This window comes from Pempheris klunzingeri, chromosome 14 (genome assembly GCF_042242105.1).
Source record: "Pempheris klunzingeri isolate RE-2024b chromosome 14, fPemKlu1.hap1, whole genome shotgun sequence".
NCBI classification, from domain to species: domain Eukaryota; kingdom Metazoa; phylum Chordata; class Actinopteri; order Acropomatiformes; family Pempheridae; genus Pempheris; species Pempheris klunzingeri.
The window spans coordinates 11,980,032-12,002,325 of NC_092025.1; the positions used below are offsets into that span (position 1 = coordinate 11,980,032).

Consider the following 22,294-nt stretch of genomic DNA (forward strand, 5'->3'; position numbering starts at 1 on the left):
AAGAATCCCGATGTGACTTCATGTGTTCATAAGAGAGAGACAGAGGAGGACACACTGTTAAGTGGAGTATGTAATGTGAGACGAGTGTCATGAATGAATGCAGGACAGAGATCAGTTTTCTTCACTGGCAGACACAAGAACTGAGATGCAGCAGAAAGTAAATAGACACTGAGGGAGACCATTTCCGAATAAAATACTGCTAACATTACTTGTACTTACACCTGCACTGCATATTTTATACTTACATTCTTATCTGCACTATTGCTATTACTGCACATGCTCATACCCTTCATATTGTGTATACATCTTAGCGTATTCATTATACACTCTCCTACTGTAACTGCTGTTAATGCTGCATCTATTGCATTAGTTTATACATGACTATTTATTTCTTGCTTTCTTATACTGTGCTTCTTACTGCTTTTTTGCAGTTCTGGTTAGATGCTTCCACGCATTTCATTGTCTCAGTACTTGTGCGTTGTGCAATGACAAGTTGAATCTAATCCAGAAATAACACAACAATCAAGCAATCAAGTGAATTTACATAAAGACAAACATAAAAGTAGATATAGGAAATAGGAAGATGTAGTCAAAAGTATTTCTCTCCAGTGGTTTATCACACTGGAATGCAGCATGAGGTCATTTTTATTCTGATTTGATTCACTTCAAACTAGAACCAGTATTTTACATAGACATCAATGTACTGACAGTATTTGATAGGAATATCACTTGAAGAAAGGATTATATATAAAGATGAAAAAGATTCAAAGATTGAGCTGAAGGATAAATGATGTAGAAAAAGTAGGCTGAGGCAGGCTGAGCTGCCACCTAAAGCTAAAGTATTAAGTCCACGAACAAGCTGGATGCAGTGGGTCTGTAGTTACTAGTCTGCTTGGGGAATTATTAAAATTATTAAACAAATTTATTGTGAAGAATTTCATCAGCTCACAAAGGGATCCTGGGGCTTGGATAGAAATGAAATATACCATGGTATATTTCTATATTTAGATGTGAGCGTGCTTTGGGTTGTTTTGCACTAAATGGGTGTGAAAGCATCAACGTGGGAGTGATGGAAATATCATCTCTGCCAGCTAATTCAATACTGACATACTGTCTTCTAATAACCTCGATCTTGTCAGCGAACAGTTTCCTATTTACACATCATGGAGAGAAATGGGGCAGCATTGTTTGAAGTCGTGTTTATATAAAGTATAGACTCTCATTGGTTTTGGTCTCCACCCATTCCTGAGGGTAATATCAGGCTCTTTAGCTGCTAAATGTTAAAGGTAAAATGCTCCATTAAACTGAGGGGAGCCAGCTGATGATCACATTTTATGCAGTCTACTGGTCTGTCTTTCACATACAAGTCATGTGATCCATTGTTAATGCAAAAATATTGATTACAGCCCATTTAAAGTTCTCCGAAGCTCCATTTTGGCATTTACCCTTTGAGAAATAAAAACCCATGAAAAATCACTGTTGTGAACTATGGTCCCACAACTAATAGAAACAGGCAGAAACATTATATTTAATAAGACTACAGTTTTCTAAACATAAAGAGCGGTAATTATAATCCTGAATAATAAGCACAAAAAGAGTCTACAGACATGCTGGTGGCTCTATGAGGCTGTTCTTTGAGCTAAATGCTAATGTTGACATGAGACGATGCTAACACGCTGAGCTTTAGCAGATATAATGGTTACCACGCTCAACATCTTAGTTTAGCATTTTAGCATACTAAAATTTGCTAATTGGCACGGGATACAATTATATTTATGGTATTTTAGATCATCATGGTGGAGTGGCCAACAGATCTTCTGTAGCATCCATGGAGCCAAGCTGCTAACATGGATAAAAACACTCTCATCAAATAAGAGATACCTCTGATGAAAATACCAACGGAATTAATAAAACATCTTTGAGGAAATAATGTAGAGCAGGCTTTTAATTTTTGATGACTGTTTCATGGTGAACATCTCAGTGCCGGCCCTGACTTAAAAGACTGTTCAGTGAAAAAGAAAGAGCTGAAGACTTTGTCTGTTTTTGTGGTTTTCAATCACCGTTCATACAAGTTCACATGATTATTTTTATTTAAATGCTAAAAATTCAAGGCTCATCCAACAACCAGTGTCAATGAATACTAAAACGCACAGATACCACAAATAAAAACATCAATCTCATATATCAACAGGTCTTCAGTTAATAAAAATCTTTTGTTTTCTCTGCAAAGAAAACAAACATCAATGATACAAAATACGAGCACGGTAAAAGTATTACATCAGAACACGAGGTAAAACCAAAAGGTGAGGTCAGCTGTCCCTCGGTAAAGGGATTGTCAGTGTGTACGACGCAGGATAAAGACGGTGGGCATTAGAGATTAAGTAGGAAATAATCATATTTTTTTGTTTTCTTTTTTTACAAAATGATACAATAGAGGATAAAATAAGGGGTCAACCCCAGAGACATCAGGAGATTATCCTATGCATTCATTTTTTTCCAATCAAATGTAATACATCCATGCAATATAAACATTTACTCTGACAGTCAAATCATCTTTAACTTGACCTTCGTCTATCCTAAAACTTGCTGGCAAACATTGATTCAACAATGTTCCCTTTTCAAAGAATATATAACACAGTAAAAGACAGGATGAAAAGAGAACATGTGTCAAAATTGGACTTAATTCCATGTCCGGAACCCAAAGCTGCATTGTCCTTTGACTTCCAGAGTCGTCCACAGTGGTGCAGACAGTGCAGAGAGACCGCCTGATAGTCTGGGGTTAAACAACAACCTCCTCTCAGGAAAGGTTCAGGTTTAAATCGGGTCGTTTCATCTGAGCTCAGCGGGGAGGTTTGAGTTTATGACCGTGTGTCGGTTCAGACGTACTGCTCTTTGGGAAAAGTGTACGCCGCCACTCCCGGGGGAGGAGAAGACAGGCCCGGTACCGAGGGGTATTTAAAGATGGCCGTGTGCGTCTGCGACGGAGGAGAGAAGGTGTTTTTGGACGTGGTGGTGCTGCTGCTGCTGCTGGTTGCAGTGATTGGCTGTGAGGAGTGGTAGGGGTGCTGGGGCAGAAATGAGAGAGGAGGGTTGATGGGAGGCGAGTAGGGCTCTGGGTAGTCCTCCTTGTTACAGGCCAGTCTGTAGCTCACATAGTCCGCTGTGTTTGGAAGCTCCTCATAAAACCGTCCTGAATGCTGTGGAGAAATGAGAAACATGCATTATAGACTCTCAAAATGCTGTCTGTATTGGATATACTGTACTGTATGTATACAGAACATATAGTATGTACCAATAGTGTGCATGTACCGTGAGGTTTCTGACCTATGGGTGGCGCTATGGAGCAGAGTATCTCCCCTTTTGTTTGTTCTTTGTGTACACGCATGAGAATGCACATACACATGGTGGTTTCACACTATTTCACTAATCTACCGGCGGTAATAACGTCTCAAAAAATCTTGTATTGCATCAACACAAGATGAGGAGAAGTAAACGTGGATGTAAACCAATGCAGGTTTCAAATTTTTGAAAGTGTGTCATGAGGAAAGAAGTGCATTCAACACACTTTTACCTCAAGGAAACACATGGTGTAATTTGGTGAGTAACAGTGACAGAGCTAAACAGAAACTTTGCTTATTTAAAAGAAAACCATCCAGAAGTGGAAGTACTGAGCCTCTATATGAGGTGTGATGATAGCCAGAGAGTGTCTACATAAAGCATCTACATAAATCATGGCTGATCTCCAGTCTCACTGCAAATGCTGTGAAAAGTTATACTGGTGAAATTATGCTAATGAGTAATTTAACAAGCCAGTTAATTCAAGCACTAGCAAACCCATACAGATGTTAATTAGGTCATGTATTTAGCCTGATTAGACCTCTTCTCAGGACTATGTGGGTGTGAACAGTCCTCAGCCTTGTGTTAGGACAAATGACACCTTAATCATTATTAGACAGACTTCAAGCTCAGCCAAGGTGTAATCAGACAGAAAAACTGAAAGCACCTGTGTAGGTGTGTAGGCCCTTTAAAAAGAGGCTAAACTCACGTAAATATGCTGTTTATACTGTTGTATAATGTTCTGGTTCTGTTTGTGCTTTGGCTGTTTTTGTTTTGTTCAGTTTAATGAGCGATGCCTGATAGGATTACGCCTTTTATCGTTTGCACATAACAGGCCACACAGCACACATTTTAACTTGGCACAGTAGGGCTGGCACAGATAATAACGTTAACAATGGCTGTGTTCTACTCAAGTGCCCCAGTAAATCATGAGAGTGTGACAGGGAGCCAGCACACACAGCGCCACGACCCTGAAACTGAAGCTGCTAAATGGAATTAAGACATCACTGATTTTATTATTTACGCCCCTGTGTTATTTCCTGCTGTGACAAGTCAAAAAGACTGTTTGTTTGCAGCATGGTTCTGCCCGACTTCAGCCTGCGCAGAGGTCTAATCAGATTTAAAACATCTGTGTTGGTGTGCAGAGCGTTTAATATGAATTCTGCATCTTGAAGCATTCAAGAGCATTTTACATGTTTTATGTGTAACTATGCAACCTTTGCAAAAAATATTTACAAGTGTTAGAATAAGAATGTTAACCAATACCAAACAGGGGTTTAACTTCATATAAAGTTAATATAAGAATAAGTAGTTAAATACAATACTAAATTAAAGCTGCAAGCAGCGTTGGAGGGCCCTCGCACCCACGTGCACGTCGTGGTGTGCGGCGGCTTCGTCCTGTTGCCGGACTCCGACCCTTCCATGCGGCTCCGAATTTTCATGTATTTTGGACAGTACTTGAAGGAGTTACATGTCACTTCCTGTGTCACCGATGTGGCGTTAGAGTACAGCCACTAATCACGTCCTATATTCCAGTATATGAAGTGTTGACTACACCGTGAAAACTTTATGCAAATCAAATGATTATTGGCACGGAGGTCTGACTTCCTGTTGCCACCAGGTGGCGCAATGAGTGTAGTTCAGAATGAGTGTGTAGACGTCTTCAGACTGGGACTGTGTTCAGGCTGTCAAGTTACAGCACACATTTCCATTTCTTCAACCAACTTCAAGCCCTTATAGCTCCTTCATACTTTTAGCTAGAAACCCCATTGAAGCTTTAAAACGTTCACCATCTTGTCCTCTTTCAGTACATCATTCAACCTCCTTCGTGCCATTCACCCTTTCATCACGGTCACCTTTCGAAAATTAAAAGTTTTTCCCTCCTTTTTCACATTTTACATGAATGTGTATGTGGTGGAATGTTCAGGGCTAAAGTGGGTGATGTCATCGCTAGAGTGGAGATGAGCGGAAAAATCGCCGGAAACTTTTGCCTTTAACTCGCTCTTGCGGCCGCACCATTTCACCCACAGTCGCAATTTATACATCAAAACGTAGGAAAATCCTTGCGGATGCAGTGATGTGACTCAAAACACACAGAAACATATGCAGCTCCCGCTACGAGCCTCGGAGCGACGGGAGTGCCGACCGACTGCCTCATTGACTGCCATGTTAACTGAGAGCTCAAAGTTGAGGAGGGAGACAGAATCTAAGACTTTTCTAACCTGCTCCAGTTTTCTCATTTCACAAGTTAGAGACCTCAAACTACATGTACGTGTCCGAGAATAAAACATGCACTTCCTCTAGCCACTAGGTGGCGCTATGACTATGGTTCAAAATTGGCATATACATGTGTTCAGAGCCGGACAGTCATCAAATGGTATACATTTGGTGAAGATAGGACCTTGTACAGTGGAGTTATAGCACTTTTAATTCTGATGGTGAAGGAAAATGTATTATCGAAATTCGCCGTGACATGGCAACAGCTTTTGATGGAGACTCACAGTTTTCACTACAGACCAACATCAACGTCATGAGTCTTTCCTAACCAAATTTGAAGTGGATCTGATCAACTGGCTGGTCTTGAGCCACCATAGTGTAAAACATGTAGACATGTAGACGTCTTCAGGGCGGGACTTTTATCAAACAAGTCAAGTTTGGTGCTGATTGGATCATGTACAGTCAAATTATTAACAACTTCCTGTTTGACTGCGAGTTTTCGTGCATGTTCAGGCCCCCAAAAATGCAATTCATTTCGGAGAATAATAATAATAATAATTCCTTGCATTCCAATTATGTTTTCGACCCCTTGGGGCTCAGACCCCATGGGGTCCTCACACCTCTTGGTGCTTGGGCCCTAAATATTACCAAACATAATACTGTGAGACAAATTACTATTAGACTCTAATGATGTTTTACAGGTCACCAGTCAGTGAATGTGAAACAAACATTTATCAATAGATTATCATTAATAATCTATAATCATAAATTGCCTCACAGATTCCATACATGAATCAAAATAAATATTGTTAAGTAGTAGGACTGTTCTTTTATTTATTACTTTTTATCAGCCTTTAATGACTGTACATCTCAGACGACCTCAGCCAGCCACTAGTTTTGGAAAAGCTTTGGAAAACAAACTTTCTTGAGCAAACTGGCTCCTCTTTGAACATGTGAAATGTAAATCACAAACACAACACAAAGGATACCTGAATATCATCCCCCGGTCTTTTCCTTATCGGCTGGGACAGTTTTCTGGACGGAGAGTCATTTCTGATCGAAGACAAACAGAGAAGAAATGGTGGAGGATGAGGATGGTAACAGAGCACACAATGCATGTTGGGAAAACGGGCTGTTTACGTACGAGGAGTCGTCTTTTCTACTTCTTATTTTGAGCACCAGGACTGTGATAGTAATGCCCATGAGCACTCCAGCTGCCAATAATAAGGCGATTACGCTGATGACATCACCTGTTGCGATCTGCGGTAGTGGCTTTTCTACAGAGGAAACACACACAAAACAAAATTGACCGATTTAAGAGAAAATCTTTTTTATAATTCTAAAACATTATTAGTAGCATATCTTTGACCCCAGACTGCAGGTAAACATACCGATGATGCTGACCTCCACAGAGGCTGATCGTGTCCCGATGCTGTTGGTTGCGTCACACACATATGTGCCTTGCACGTCATAAGTGACCGGCCCTTTGAATGTGAGGACATTATCTCGGATCTCAGCATTGCTTGGCAGGGTGCCATTAACCCTGCAGAGTATAAAGGAAATAAAACAAGTAAGTAAGTAAGTTGTGAAACTAACAATCTCTTTAGTTGACATGTTTGTCCATGTGAATAATTTTCATTTAAAGGTGAGAAGCACAGTTTCCATTTAAAGAGTTTTTTGGGGGATATTCTGTAAGTTTCCCTTTCTGAGAGGGATCTGCTTTTTGAGCACTTCAGTTACAGGCTACATTTATTCTGTTCAGCAAGATAGTTCTACAAAATGGAGCAGATAGCCTCTCCATTGAAACATATTCAATGAGCCAGTCATATTTGACGTAGGCCGCCTACGTCACAAATACACAGATCAAAGAGTTTATTGCAAAAAAATCAATGATAGAGACCAAAAAACAAATACAGATTTGTTCATGTGTGTCTCGGAGCGACAGACTCTCCACAAAAATAATGAAGAAAGAGGGGGTTTTGTTAAAAAAAATTTTTTTTAAACACGTCTCAGCCTGTTTGATCCAGTGCAATGAGGTACATTTCTGTGAACTCACAGTCTCCACTGATACAGAGAGACGGCTGGGTTGGCATCAGCTTGGCAGCTCAGCTGGACGTTCTCTCGGTTCAGGTACCAGTTTCCATCAAACCCATCCACCGTAACATCTGGCTCATCTGGTGCAAACACACAGAAATAACAGAAATTTGGCTTGTAATTTAGCTTGTTTAGTTCATTTTGTCTGCATAGTCATGTGCTTATTGTTGTGTGTGAGACCTACACTGAATATCGAGCGTGACGCTGTCGGTGAAAACCTCCTCGTTGTAGGTGGTGACACAGGTGAGCGTCTCTCTGTGTGTCTCTCTGCTGGGCACCAAAATGTAGTCACTCTGAATGGTGAACGTCCCGTCTGAGTTTCTGTACTCTCGGGTGGTCACTTCTCCCGGCACCCTCGTCTCCCACCTGCTCACGTCACCGACACAGAGACACAAGATGAGTGGGATTCGAACAGTCCACAACACACGCTGCAGCAAGTCTCAGCTTCTAAATAGGGAGGGTGAATTCAAGAGAGATAATACTAAAAACACACAACAACACGCACACACCTGATGGTGCCGGGTGGTTTTCCATTGGCAGAGACGCAGGTGGCCACTGGTGTTTTCAGATTGGATGAACGAGCCACCAGCGTCGGTGTGGACAGGCTCATCTGAGTCGTTGGGCGAACTGGGGGAACGAAAATAAAAAGCAATGTTTCTAAATACGGGATAAAGTACAGCGAGCAGCAGTCATTATTGCAAAAAGGAACGCTGACGCTGATGATGTCAGACTTCGACCATCCTATCGTTTTGTGGTAACGACCGCCACTTGCTATACATTACACCACTCATTACATGGCCTCGTACTAAAGAACAAAATACTGACTTTACTGATTTATAAATGATTTTATTGCTTAACAGAATAACAGAACTGTGTCCATAGCAAAGGTCCGTTACACAGAAATAACAAACCATAGATTGAATGGAGTATTTAGCAAAGCAGTGTAATAATATTGTAATGTTTAACTTATGATATTCAAGGTTCTGACAGGTAAAAACTTTAACTTGGACTCCAGAATAACAGAACAGAAACATCAAATATGAACTCTTATATGACACCTGAGAGGAATAGTTTGTCATTTTGGGAAATAAGCTTATTTTTTTATGCAGAGCGTTGGATGAGAGGATTGATGCAGCTCTCAGGTCTGAACACTAAACATGAAGCTTAAGTCAGGAGACCGTAAGCTTGGCTTAACCTGGAGAAACAGCAAGCCTGACTTTGCCCAAAGGTAACAAAATCCACCTACAAGTAACTCTATAGCTCATTTTATCTTCTTTGTTTCATTTGTACAAAAACTGACAAGAATGTAAAAATGTAAAGTTGTGGTTTGACTTGACATACTGCTTATGCTGCTGCAGCATTTCTTGACCAAGAGCAATGACTTCCTGGAGTCCCTGATGGACGACGTGCGAGTGAAAATCCAACTAAACTAGAGCTCATCACACATCTGTCTTACCGTAGGCAGTGAGGTTTACAGTGTTTTCTCTATTCCCTGCAGGGAATGTCGTGTATTCGCAGATGTAGGTGGCCTCATCCGAAAGGCGGAGCGGGGAGAAGATGATGGTGGTGTCTTCCAGATTCGGAGTTCGTCGCCTTACTGCTGCGTTCTTGAAGGTGACGCGGTCCCTGTAGGGCGGGGCCACGGACACACCCAGGGAGGGGTTGGCAATCGCTACGTTCTGCTTAGTGCCATTCACCAGTTTCTGCCATGTTACCTTGAGAAAGAGGGATGAAATGTAAAGCACTGGTTTTAGAATATTTGTGCAGTCAGGGTTCATAATTTGGACATTTTGTTTGTATAGGCCTTTTAAATAGCAAGAAAGAATGTAGCCACTGATTTTCTCTCCTGTGACACGACTGATGCGTCTGAATGTGCCTCAGTTTACAGAGACTGGCTGATACTTTTCTAATGATGAGGTTTTGTAGATACCAGCTTAAGGCAGAGCTCGTTTACATGCACTGAAATAACTTGGTGACTGTAAAAACATTAAATGAAATTTTTCACATGTTGGAACCAAAGCTGACTTATTTTAACTGCATTAATAATGACGCTGTAGCCTGAATGGATTCTTTGGCCACTTGAGAGCAGCAGAAACAAAACAACACTGACATATCATCATCTTTGATGTGAACTTGGTGCTTATTTAAACATCTTTTTTCAATGTCTTTTATTTCACTATTTTGATTTCTGCTAACTCCTTTCGCTGCTAAATGTTCTGCTATGTTCACCACTAACTGTGTCCGTCTGCTGTTTTCTGCAGAGCAGATTGTGTACAATGGGTTTTTACAGCTTTTTTGCAGCACAATTGGGTGATAATTCTCTGTAGGTTCATCAGGAGGAACTCCTTTTACAGTGCTACGCTGATTTCACATTGTTATTTGATGGGAAAAATCGATTATAGCTGCTTTAAGTAAAACTGGGTTCATCAGAGGACTTGCTGATGCTGATTTATCTGCAGTTTATCTAGAGTTATCTAGAGTTTGGAAGGTGCATTCTCAGTAGTAATGATATTATTTGCTTGAGTGATTTTTACAGAGATGGAAGAAGTACGCAGATCTTGTTCTTAAGTAAAAGTATGAAGTAAGAAGCACTTAAGCGAAAGTACAACAGCCAAGATCAAAGTAACCAGATTACTGAAGTAAACCCACACCTGATGCCAATCAGGTGAACCTGAGGAAGCCACAGAGAGAAAAGCGTTGGTCGCTCCAATATTTTACATGAATTAAAGAAAAAAACTCGTTTTGAACTCTCCTTGGATTACTTTGATCGTGAATGTTGTGTTCTTGCTCCAGCTGCACCCTGGATGAGTCTCACAGCTGTGCACCGGGCAGCTGCCTACCCTTATAACACTACTGGCATGAAAATATACGGAAAGAACCAAAAATAAAAGCACTCATTACAAATACTGGCCCATTTCAGAAAAATGTATATTATATTATGGGATTATGATTATTTATGCATTAATGTGATCACCAGTTTAATGTTGAAGCTGGCAAAGGTGGAGCTAATATATGAATTACTGTATATACCTCCTGGGTATTTTGTGAAACTCACCTAATTCCACCAATAAAGTTTTATCTTACTCTATAATGTTACATCATAATTTATTTGTTGATTATATTTTGTATAATTAATCTGAATCCATACAGTAACAAGTGACTAAGTTTAAATTAAAAGTACAATATTTGCCTCTGACATGTTGTGGAATAGAAGTATAAATTAGCAGAAAGAGGAATACTCATGTACCTCAAATCTGTGCTTACAGTAAGAACTATAATTGAATAAATGTACTTGGTCACTTTCCACCACTGGCTTTTTATTTATGTCTTGTTTTATTATGCATGCATGGGCGTAATTCACGTGCTCAGGTGGACGGCCGAATACCTGGGAGATTTTAACAGGCGGGGAGCTGTTGATGAACCGACAACGGAGATCCACCTTTGAGCCGACATACCCCGACTTCCCATCATCCATTTCTACAGTCTGACCATTTATTTCTGCAGAAGAAACACAAGAGTTAAAGACACAAAAATACTTTTACCTATGCTGGACACACACACACACACACACACACACACACACATGTATGGACATGCTGGCAGCATCAGACTGGCATACTCTAAGCTCTTCACAGTCAGCACAGCATGTGGAGCTGATAAAGCGAGCTGAGCTGTCAAAGGTGATACATTTCAGCAGCGTGAGAGGTGAGCTGAGGTCAAAGGTCGTGGATTAGAGTGAGGTATAAATAAACGTGATTTGTTTGGTTACTGTTCCCACTGACTTACTGATCCCTTTTAACAAATCCAGAGCAGAGCCACACCAGCTTCCCGAACGCACACGGAGTCACGTGTGTTTACTTGAGTTTGTCAGACATACTGGAAGTAACATCACATTTAATGATAAAATTACCATTATTCATGAGGCAAGACGAAGAAAACAGCTCAGAACAACTGCTGCCCTCATTCTCATACACACATCGTCATACAGCACACACACACACACACAGAAACCTTTCATCCTAAATATCCCTCATTGTCCCTCAGTCAGTAACTCCCAACCCATTTTTGACTGAATTATTAACAGTCTGAGCATCAATATTTCTTTATCATTACTAACGTTTTGAAGAAATCCTTTTATCTTTATATTCAATCCTTTTAAAATATCCTCTTCCTCACTATTCCCACTAGATGAAAATGAAATGTACTTAGTTTTGATTATTTTATTGGTAATCACATTAAAGCTTTTACTTCCTGTAAATACTGACGGCAAAAAGCTTTGCAACATGTAACCAATTTTACACATTAAGCTCACAAACAAACATGGTCATGTTTCTTCCTCCCAAGATCTACATGGCTTCGGTTTCTTTTTGATAAGACAATAAAGTCGCCAATAAAGAGCTCCCCACAAGACATATTATTAGAGTCTACCAACAGGAAATGAAAGACGCAGCTGCAAATATAGAGTAATATGTGTGTGTGTGTGTGTGTGTTTGTGACAAAGCAACCAAATCACTGGTCACTTTAATTAGAAAAACCTTCCCAATAACAGTCATTATCCATTCATACAAAATATTATAAGATATCATTTACCTCTTCAAACTTTTATTTCAGCTGGTCACTTTCCTGTTTTTAATACCATAGTTCGTGATGAGTGGAAATTTCATTCTATGAATAGGATGCTGAATTAGACAGAGTGAATGTAACCCATATCCAGGGGGGGTGTTTGACATATTGTATTTTTTTAAAAACACACGGATATGAGTTGCCATAGTCCAATATTTCCATGTTATAAATGGAGGAATATTGATCAGTCCATTAGTGTTGTAGTCTAGACTCTATCACACAAGAAAATCAATCAAAAACACCCCAGGCTGACAATGTAGACATCAAAACTAAAGTTGTGCATCCTTCTGACAACGTCCTCCTTCTTAACCACAAAATAATGGTTTGACCCACAAACAGTACACTGGCATCCTAATATTCCCATCAGAGGAAAGTGCATGCATGTAATTTCCTGCAGGGTCGCAACACACAATAGAAGAACAGGCTTTTGTTCTTTTGAAAAGGTTTGACAAAACAGTGATTATTAGGGGAGGATATATAATAAATACTACCGTGTATTAAGATATGTTCTCTTGTGATGTATCATGGATACACTGGCACATTATAATGATGAATTCTCTTATGATTTATTATCATAAAGTACACCCGTAGCAAATAAATAACACATTTATAAAACATATGAATGCTGGCTTTTACATAATGATGATTTTTCTATGGTAATTTTCCAGATGCATCAGTGGGGTCAGTGCTCCTTTTCTTCTGACATTTTAAATTTCTCATGTTGTACAGTAGTTAAGCATAATTTTTTGTCAGTTCCTTTTCTTGTTCTTTTTCCATCTGGGTGTTGCAGGAGTATTTAAAGTAAGTTGGAAGCTACATGTAGATTTCTCCTCATGCATGAGGAAACACTCCTGACAAAATACCCCAAAACAACGTATGTTCATGTTTAAGCGACAAAGCAGAAGTATGTATCCTGGGTCAATAAAATATCAGACGATGTCAATGATCATTTCCTGTTTCTTACCAACAGTCGACAAAGCCCAAAAAAGTATATTTTAATCTGAATAACATCACTGCTGTGCAACAAGCCATGCTCACTCCATCAGGCTGATAATCATTACTGTGCATATTGAGTGGGCCGTCAACCCTGTAACCCGCAGGACAGAAACCTTTTTGTTGTATGTGCCAGACGAGCAATTATCAGTGGACTGAATAGGCATCATCTTCAGGTCCAGGTACCAGATCTTATAATATGTATCCATGTGAATCTCCGATCAGACTGTCAATGGTCAAGTTGCATTGTGGGTAATGTAGGCACCAGATTTTGACAAGGAGGAAGAATACATGAAATAAAAAGACTATCTCTGGTTCTGCTGCGTCAGTTTTGATCGGTAATTGGTGGAGCACTGTTTAAGACAAAGACCTTTTTTCTCTCTCTTTTTTTTTAAATTTCACAAATTTCAAAGGAGTGAAAGATGACATGCAGCCAACAGGGGCACCAGATAAAATAAGGGTTACATCTCTTGTTCTGGGGACAATTAAAAATGATACACCTTGTGGTAAAATCAACCTTTGTTTCCCCATGAGAACTGTCTGTACATCCTACAGTTGATCCACCGTTAGGCTTAGACAAAGCTTAATGTGCGGTGTGCCCCAGGGGTCAATTCTGGATCTAATCCAATTCTCTGTGTACCTACAACCCCTTTACCACTGATCATTGTTATGCTGATGACATACAGCTATATCTCTCTCTTAATCCGATGTAATGATGTAATGATGTCATGATGTCATTTCATAATGATTCTATGAAATGACACACAGTTGAATACTACCTTAGTTCAATAAAAGAATAGACTCTCCAGCATGAATATCAAAAAGCTCTTATTGTGCGCACAGTTTCATTGTGTAACTATGAAATAGACTGAATTTTGACCATCATGGCAAATAACGACTTCAGTCCTGCAACTTTTCAGCAATGCAACATTACTAGACTTCTCCTTCAGCCTAAAGCTTTGAAATAAAACATCCACATGTTTATCATATCACAGCCCAAGTACTGTAACTGCTGATTCACCTGCTGGGTCGAATCCAACTAGTCCACAACTCTGCAGCAAGACTTAGATGTATATAACACATTGTCTCGATTCTTTCAACTGGCTATTCATCAGCATTAGGAATGATTTTAGTCTTGACTTGTAAGGAAGGCATTACAATACCAGACCTTTCTGTACTTAAAATACTTCCTTATATTCTGATTCTTGTCTCAAACTGTATTTGTTTTCATGGACATCCTCCTACAGCAATAAGTATACGAAATAAAATTTTGACCCTAAAAAGACACAAATCAGGGGAAGTCTGCAAAAAAAAGCTGGGCAGCAAGACAGCAGACCAACATTAGAGTTACAACAGTCTAATTTTCTGTAGTTTTAAGCAATTCTTAACGTTGGAAATAGCAAAACATTCATTAAGACACTGATCTGTAGAACATGATCTGTTAGGGATTGCAGAAGGAGTCTTGGGATCTTATGTTAAAAATGGCATCATATTCCTGAAGGACAGACAAAAATCCTTCAACAATGAGTGAATAAAAGTCAGCCAGAGGCTCGGCCTGTGCAGGAACAGAAAGCTGTGAAATACAGCGAAGAGTTGAGGTCTTTGCAAATTCTCTAATCTCTCTCAGGACACGAGCAAGCAGATGGATTCATACGGTTCAACATCCCATAAACCAGGAGGGTCAATCACCAGCAGAAATCATAGTTTTTCTTTGTAATTATAAAATACAATGAATTAAAGGTGTTTTTACTCCATTACTCAAAGCTGTATTACAGTTTAATTCTGACTACAGTAATCAGAAAGTTACAGATAAAACTATTGAGCCTGGAAGTCAACCTCTTAAAACTGCAATAAGTTTGCTTAGAAAGAATATGGTGAAGATTTCACGGGTTATATTGAGCTATGGAATCAGTATCTCATTCTAAATGTCAAACATTTAAATTTAGCTGATGGCAGACTAAATCTTGAGATCTAGTTTTAATTGATTTATGAGAAACAGAATGTGTATATAAACAGAGAAAAGGCACAACAGGTTAGCTCACCTAGTTTCCCCTCAGCTAAAAGATCAAAACACAAAGCCTCGATTAGATTATGACAAACAGCGTATTAATTCCCTACTTTAATAAATTAGAATGTTCTTGTCTTTTAATATAAATTAATTTAATATGCAAACATGTGTTTGATATACGGCACATTCGTGCATGGTCTACTCATGCAAACATGCAGAAAGCCTGGGAATACAGCTAGACGTCCCCTGACATTTGTGCCCTATTGACATCAGTTCTATTCATAAATGTAATAGTTTTGTATCAGAGCAGCAGTTTGCTGTGCCTTGCGTGCCCACATTTATAAACCATTGTGTGTGTTTGTGTGGGGAGTAGCAGTGGGAGTAGATTACAGCATTTAGGATAATAAAGTGCATGTGTATCAGATCATTTATAGTCCATTTTCTGCTCACAATTACAAAATGCTTTTCTGAAATATTGTGGATTCAGACCGTACATGTTTGTTCGTGAATTTGTGTTTTTAAGCCTCCAAACCTATAAGAAAGGCCTATAGTAGTTTATCTTTTTCATCAGTATCAATGTTGTCAAGACAATTATTTAAAATATCTCCTCAAACATCTAATATGACAAACAAACCCTTTCTTAAATGTATCATATCTGTGTGAATTCAACCCTATAATCCTATAAAATACCAAATTTCATGTAAAGTACTCCCTGTAATGATTGACTTGTGTTTAATCAGTTTCAACAAAATGTTTCCAATAAATCTAGCCTGGCTAACATATTAGATAATTCACCATAGAAAATCTATGTTAGTATAATTTATAGAAGATGGGGGTAAAAATTAGAACTGTAGAGTGAAGCACACAGACATATATAAATACACGCCTCAATGACCACTGGATTGGACGTCCATGTTGCCACCATATTGCATCATATTGTACATTTTCCGGCTCACTGTCAGTGAGTTGTTTTGAGGCCATATTCGAAGGTTTATGATCTACTTGGAGTAATAAAAAAAAAATTCATTTCAACTATTCATTGAAATCATATGTGTACATATGTGTGTATGCTCTACAGTAGGACGTTCACTGGAGAGTGTTTGAAACTTAATTTCCACATAAATATAACACTCTTGGTGCTAAAACAGCAATGGAGTATTTCTTTGATTTACTGTTGAACCGATGCCAAGAATTTGATTAAGATAATAATTTACTGTGTCTCTGAATGATCAAATCTATGATTATGACATCTATTAAAGGAATAGTTTGACATTTTGGGAAACACTAATGCTAAATATGAAGGGACAGTTATCAGCCCTTAGCTTAGCTTATACCAGCACCTCTAATTTGCACCTTGTAATTAGAAGTGTTAAAACAAGTTGTGTTTTTATAGGTGAGAGTGTGTTGGACTATTTCTCAGCAGATAGCGACTCCCTCTGAAATAGTAAATGAACCTCTGTAAAACTTCATATTTGAGTGGTATTATCTTATCATCTAATTTATATATCTTAATATACATATATATACATAAAAATATGCTCATTGTAATGTATGGAAATACAGAAAATATGCATTAACAAGTCATTTATAATTTCTATCGGGCGTGCTCCATATTAGATGCTTCTCGCTTGTGTCATCTGTGTGTGATTTCGTTGTCTGAACACTATCCTTTACACACACACACACACACACACTCACACACGTATCCCTCTGGGAGCCCCCCCCCCTACTGAGTTCTGTTGCTGAGCTGATTAGGGGCTTTACAGACAGACAGTCCTCTCTGCTACAAACACACACACACACACGCACACTCATATCTCGTGCGCCCCACCTCTCTCCCACCATGTGTCCGCTCACATTCTTCTGTTGTTCAGACTCTGGGAAATGACCTCACCGGTCCTCATGACAATAACCCATAAACAGCAGCACACAGACCAGAGACGACCATGGGACCTTAGCAAAACAATGCCAATATTGTTTCACACTTGAATGTGCAACATACAAGAACAGCAAGAGCATCACAGCGTGGTGCTGGGCTTTTTGTTCATATCCTGAGTGGATATCCTCCATCTTTGTTCGTCATTCCCATTGTGCGTAAAGCCATTTTTAACCTTTGCTTGTGTGTGTGAGACAGTGGCGGGTTTTGCTGAAGGTTGTTTGGGAAAAAAAGAGGGGAAAGGGTGCCTTAAAGCTTATGTATTGGCCACTCTAACTCAGCCATATAAATGATTTCATCCTAGATAAATAAACCTAGAGTAAATGGCACCTTAAAACAACATAAAAGCTGCGTAAATGATAACAGTCTACAACAGGCACAGTGCTAAATGCTAAAAATGTCATGCTGGTGTTATAAGGTAAAGGTTAAACATGTACACTATCTTTGTTTAGCATTAACATTTGCTAATTAGCACTAGCACACAACAGGTATGGCCATCCATGCAGCCATGCCGCTAGCGTGGCTAAAAACAAGACCAGGTATTTGGGCAGAATTAAGTTTTTTTTCAATTCACAATTGATTTTAAAAAAAGCAGGAGAATCTAAATCTTTTGTACACGTAAAATAGATTAAAAAAAAGGAATACGAATGACGTTTAATTGCTGTTATTTCAGTGATAGATAAGCCATACATTTTAAAATGGACATGATAAAGCTAAATCAGTTATTTATACAGTCCAGTGTTTTGCCACTTTGGCCAACAAACTGTTTTGTCATGTTGGCACTAAATCAGTATTGCAGGTATTTACACTAAATGTTCAGGACTACAAATATGAGACTGACATCACTATCTACAGCGCTGCAGTTAGCAAAGATCATCACTTTAAACAGCAGTGTTTCAAAGCTGGACAAACTGCATTTACCTTCAGCCTCGCTGACTCTGCCCCAGACACTAAAAAACTGGCCTCATGCGACAGACGAGAAAATGAAAATCAGAGAGAGAGAAAGAGGACAGATTAACAGTTTAATCTTTAGGCCAACAAATCTGTGATTGATCGGGGATTACACACTGTGTTTGTGTCTTTGGCCTTGTGACTTACAATGCAGGAAATCCTGAAGCAGAATGAAGACCAACACAAGAGCAAAAAAAAAACACACTTAACGCTCAAACTAAAACGTTGCACATGCATAACTACAATTAGCCTGAAAGTGACAGACGCGGAGCTGTTTTCTGATACGATTGTGTCAGTCGCGTGGCTAGGCCATTATTTTTACTCTGTTATGTCTATAATGCTCTGAAGCAGACGTTTGCACAGGAGGAACTTCACCAACAATAGAAACTGACTTTTGGACATCCACTTTGCCAAATTATACATGGCCCTCTCCATTTTTGACTGATTGAAACGGAGCCGATTGACACACTTCTTCTCTCAATTTTCCCTGAATCAGTTATAATCTCTCATTGTTCCTGAGATCTGTGTGTATGTGTGCATGTCAGTGTTTGTGTGGGAGTGTAATCTCTGTGGCACTGTAGGAACGTGGAGTGTGCACTTGGCCGGTGTTCAGCAGGCAGCTCACAGGATTATAATGACTGTTGCTGCTGCATCTGTGTTTTGGGACATGAGAGGAGAATAAACACCCAGACGGAGATAGAGCAGATGAAGAAAATGTCTGCGGAGGAAGATCAGTTGATCTGGAGACAATGACATGGGGAAAAAAAAGAAGACTTCAAACGGGCCGACTCTGGTGAGGGAGCTTCAGAGAGACGAGACAAACAAAAGCGGAAGAGGACAGAAGGGCTGTGTGTTTGTGCTGGATTATTTCTGTGGGGTAGCGTCTGTGTGTTCCAGCTGTGGACGGTGGATTATGCAAAAATTCATTAGGATGTCAGTCAGTCTCAGTGAGCCTTTTCTGTGTCGTTGTGCGAGTGCAAAAGTGGAAAACACACCAGTTATTGCCTGTGACAGCACTCACATCAACCTGCTGGGGCACCCTACGGAGGCTGACAGACCTGTGGAGGTGCTCTGAGTCTGCACCAGCCAGGAGAAGACAGATACACTGCAGCAACAGTCAGCAGGCTGGGACTTGGCAGCGATCATGTTGTTACACCCTTCCTGCTCCCTGTGCAGCTCTAATCCACTGCTCTGTCCTTCAACATGACAATCCCACACACATGGTGCTGCCTAACACTCAGTAATAACACATACACACATATGCACACCAGCAAATTACTGCTCAACTTGCACAGGGAGAGGGAGGGAGGGGGGGGGGTTATCACAGACTGAGTGAAAAAAGCAATCACAGCAGATGTCACAGCAGCTCAACACATCCGTATGCCACCACAATCGCTTTTGTCATTACGTAATATGTAGGCTATAACACCACCCCCACTTTTTATTACACAGCCACAGCTCTGATGACAGCTGTATGTTTGGCCCCAGCTTAGTGTGATCACACAGCTGCACCTGTTACAGTGAGGCAAGAGTTGATTCATTCAAACACACAAACACACTGTAAGATGTGGGGATGCCATCTGCAGGAGCGGCCATACTGAGATTACACCAGTGCACCTGCTGAAAACAGTAGAGTTTGTCACTGAAACAGTCTGATTTGACTTCTGCACTGATCAGGAGTAAAGTCACGTAGTTTCAGAGATTAAGCCACTTGGATATGAAGATGAGAGGAGTCTGATGCTCCTAAACTGTCAAAGCTGCGCTGAATTAACGAACCCTAATGCCTACAGGTTATTGAGAATTAGCTTAATTCTAAAAGTAAATTATTTAATTACTATAATTACTTAATCAATTACAGCATATAACCCCTTGATTAATGGTGACTTGTCAGAAAGTGTAAACCACTTATTCATAAATACAAAATGATTTACCAAAATAAAAGCCTAAAACTTAAAACATGTTTAAACTGCCATGCTCCTAACAATGAATGATACAGAGGGCAATGAACAGGGAAGTAGTTGGTGAATTTAAAAAGGTGATTAGTTGATCAAAAGTAATTCATTCATTAATTCATTATTTTCTGACTAAATAGGCTTACCCTTCACTGCGCACTGAATGAGCAGCTTTTTTTTTTAATGTACTGATATTATAAATTATTCTTTTGCTCACTAGTCTACTTTTCTGCCTCTTGGCTTTGCCTGAATCTCTTTCTATGTGGCTGGTACAGATTTGATCCGGAGGAATCAATCATCACCATTACTGGCCAGGTGCTGAGAAAGGCAGAGCAGCCTACCTGGAATAACACAAGCTGTCAACAGGAATATCCACAGTCCGGTGCCGTCCATGCCCAAACCACCGGTGCCAGCTTCTCGCTGTGGTTAAATTCCCAGGGTGTACTTGTTTTATGCCTCCTGCCTCCCGGACTGAGCGCAAGCCAGCGGGTTCAGCTGCAGGTCTGCCTGTCGGGGTCCAGTCAGGTCGGAGCACTGCACTCCTCTAATTCTGTCACCTTGCAGAAGATTTCCCAAACTTGTCCCCTTGCGCCCTGTGCCACTTTTTCTTTCTCCCACCCTAATGCCGACCTCCCTCTGACTGGTAACGGTGCTGCAGCAGTCTCTGTCCGGCTGAGGCTTGGCGGGGATAAAGCAGCTTAACGCGTGGGCAGATTATTTCCGAGATAGCCTACCCCCAGTCCCGACCGACAACTATCTGTCACTGTGTAAAGGCTGAGCTGAGCCAGCCGGCTGGTGTGCACGTTTAGAAAAAAAAAAAAAAGGCGCAGTCAGGCTATTTTAAATCAGCAGACTCAATGGACGCAATTAGGGGCCCAGACAGGGGCGTAGCTACAGGAATTAGCTCCTCAGGGCTGTTGCCCCCCACATACACACTCACACACTGTGCTGTTAAAGCCACTGCCTACTAATTGGGGTTAAGATTTGAGCCCTGGCCTGATCTAATCTGCTGGTTGACTTTTAAATGATGAATAAAGGAATGAATCATTTCAGAGAGGATGAAGTGTTAAGGAGAAAAAATATGAATTTGCATACAAAATTCACTCCTTCATCGCCTCGATCACTTTCACTTTCTCGATCAAGCTTTGCCTTTGATTAAATAATATGTGCACACACACACAAAAACAGTAATTTGTGCCTGCAAATGACCAATTAGTGCTCTTGATTTAATATGATATTATGTGCTTTGCCTCCTCCTCTGTTGTAGATTGCAGCAAATATCTTAATAAAGCAGCCCCCCTAAAACGGGGTTTTTAATTAACTGGATGACGTGCACAGTGTCATCAAATTTTTTACAGCAGAACAGTCCATGAGGCAACCCTGTAAAATATGTTTAAGGGATGTCAAAGGTAACGCAATGTTGTTTCTAACAGCCAAAATCCACACATCTCAGGCTAAAATCAAAATGAAATGATACTGAATCCAAGCGATGCAACGTGAAGGACACATGTAAGGTGAGGCTAATGGCATAGAGATGATAAGTTGTGCTAAATTCTGCTGATTAATAATTTAAGACTACCTGCAGGGCTCTGTCGATAATTAATAGATTAATGCATGTTTGATAAATAAAAAATAAATACACTTGTAACAACATGTTGTACAGTGAGGCTGGCTCGAACATACTGAAACATCCAGATCTGTCACTCACAAACTGACATGCGCTGAACACAGCGCATTCAATGGCAACATTACTATAAGTGCACTTAAGTGCAGTTTGATGTCTCATGCGCTGGATACTACAGGTGAAAGGACATGTAATTGCAAGATGTGAGAGGGAGGTTCAGGAGAGGCAACCACTGCGAAAAATGACAGACTGGAAAATTGCAGAGAGGAGTAAAGCGTCTGAGTCTGAATGTGTCTGAAGACTAAAAGATGATGAAGGAGGCTTGACGAAACCTCTGTCTTTGAGGCTAAAAAGAAATGTGTTTCAGGTTGCATTCATTTTCCACTGAACATAATACATATGAAGTATAGTAATACAGATGTTACTATGTAATAGTTAATATTTACACAAAAAATGCTCAAGTTTGTTTCTGTGTGGAGTTTACATGTTCTCACTTTCTGTGTAGGTTTTCTCTGGGTTACCGTGTCACTCCTTCAGGCTGAAATACGTGTAAATCAGGC

At 40.0% G+C, this 22,294-nt stretch overlaps 1 protein-coding gene across 1 annotated transcript; it reads right to left on the bottom strand.

Annotated features, from left to right (window-relative positions):
- Window positions 1-2,876: 2,876 nt before the first annotated feature.
- nectin1a (nectin cell adhesion molecule 1a) lies at window positions 2,877-20,525 on the bottom strand. The gene is made up of 10 exons (XM_070844040.1): window positions 20,452-20,525; window positions 11,033-11,145; window positions 9,104-9,362; window positions 8,157-8,274; window positions 7,832-8,013; window positions 7,610-7,727; window positions 6,945-7,096; window positions 6,698-6,830; window positions 6,543-6,606; window positions 2,877-3,197 (listed from the first exon to the last, which is right to left on the bottom strand). The coding sequence occupies exons 1-10, from the start codon at window positions 20,501-20,503 to the stop codon at window positions 2,877-2,879; spliced, it is 1,512 nt and encodes a 503-aa protein (XP_070700141.1). The 5' UTR covers window positions 20,504-20,525.
- Window positions 20,526-22,294: the final 1,769 nt, after the last annotated feature.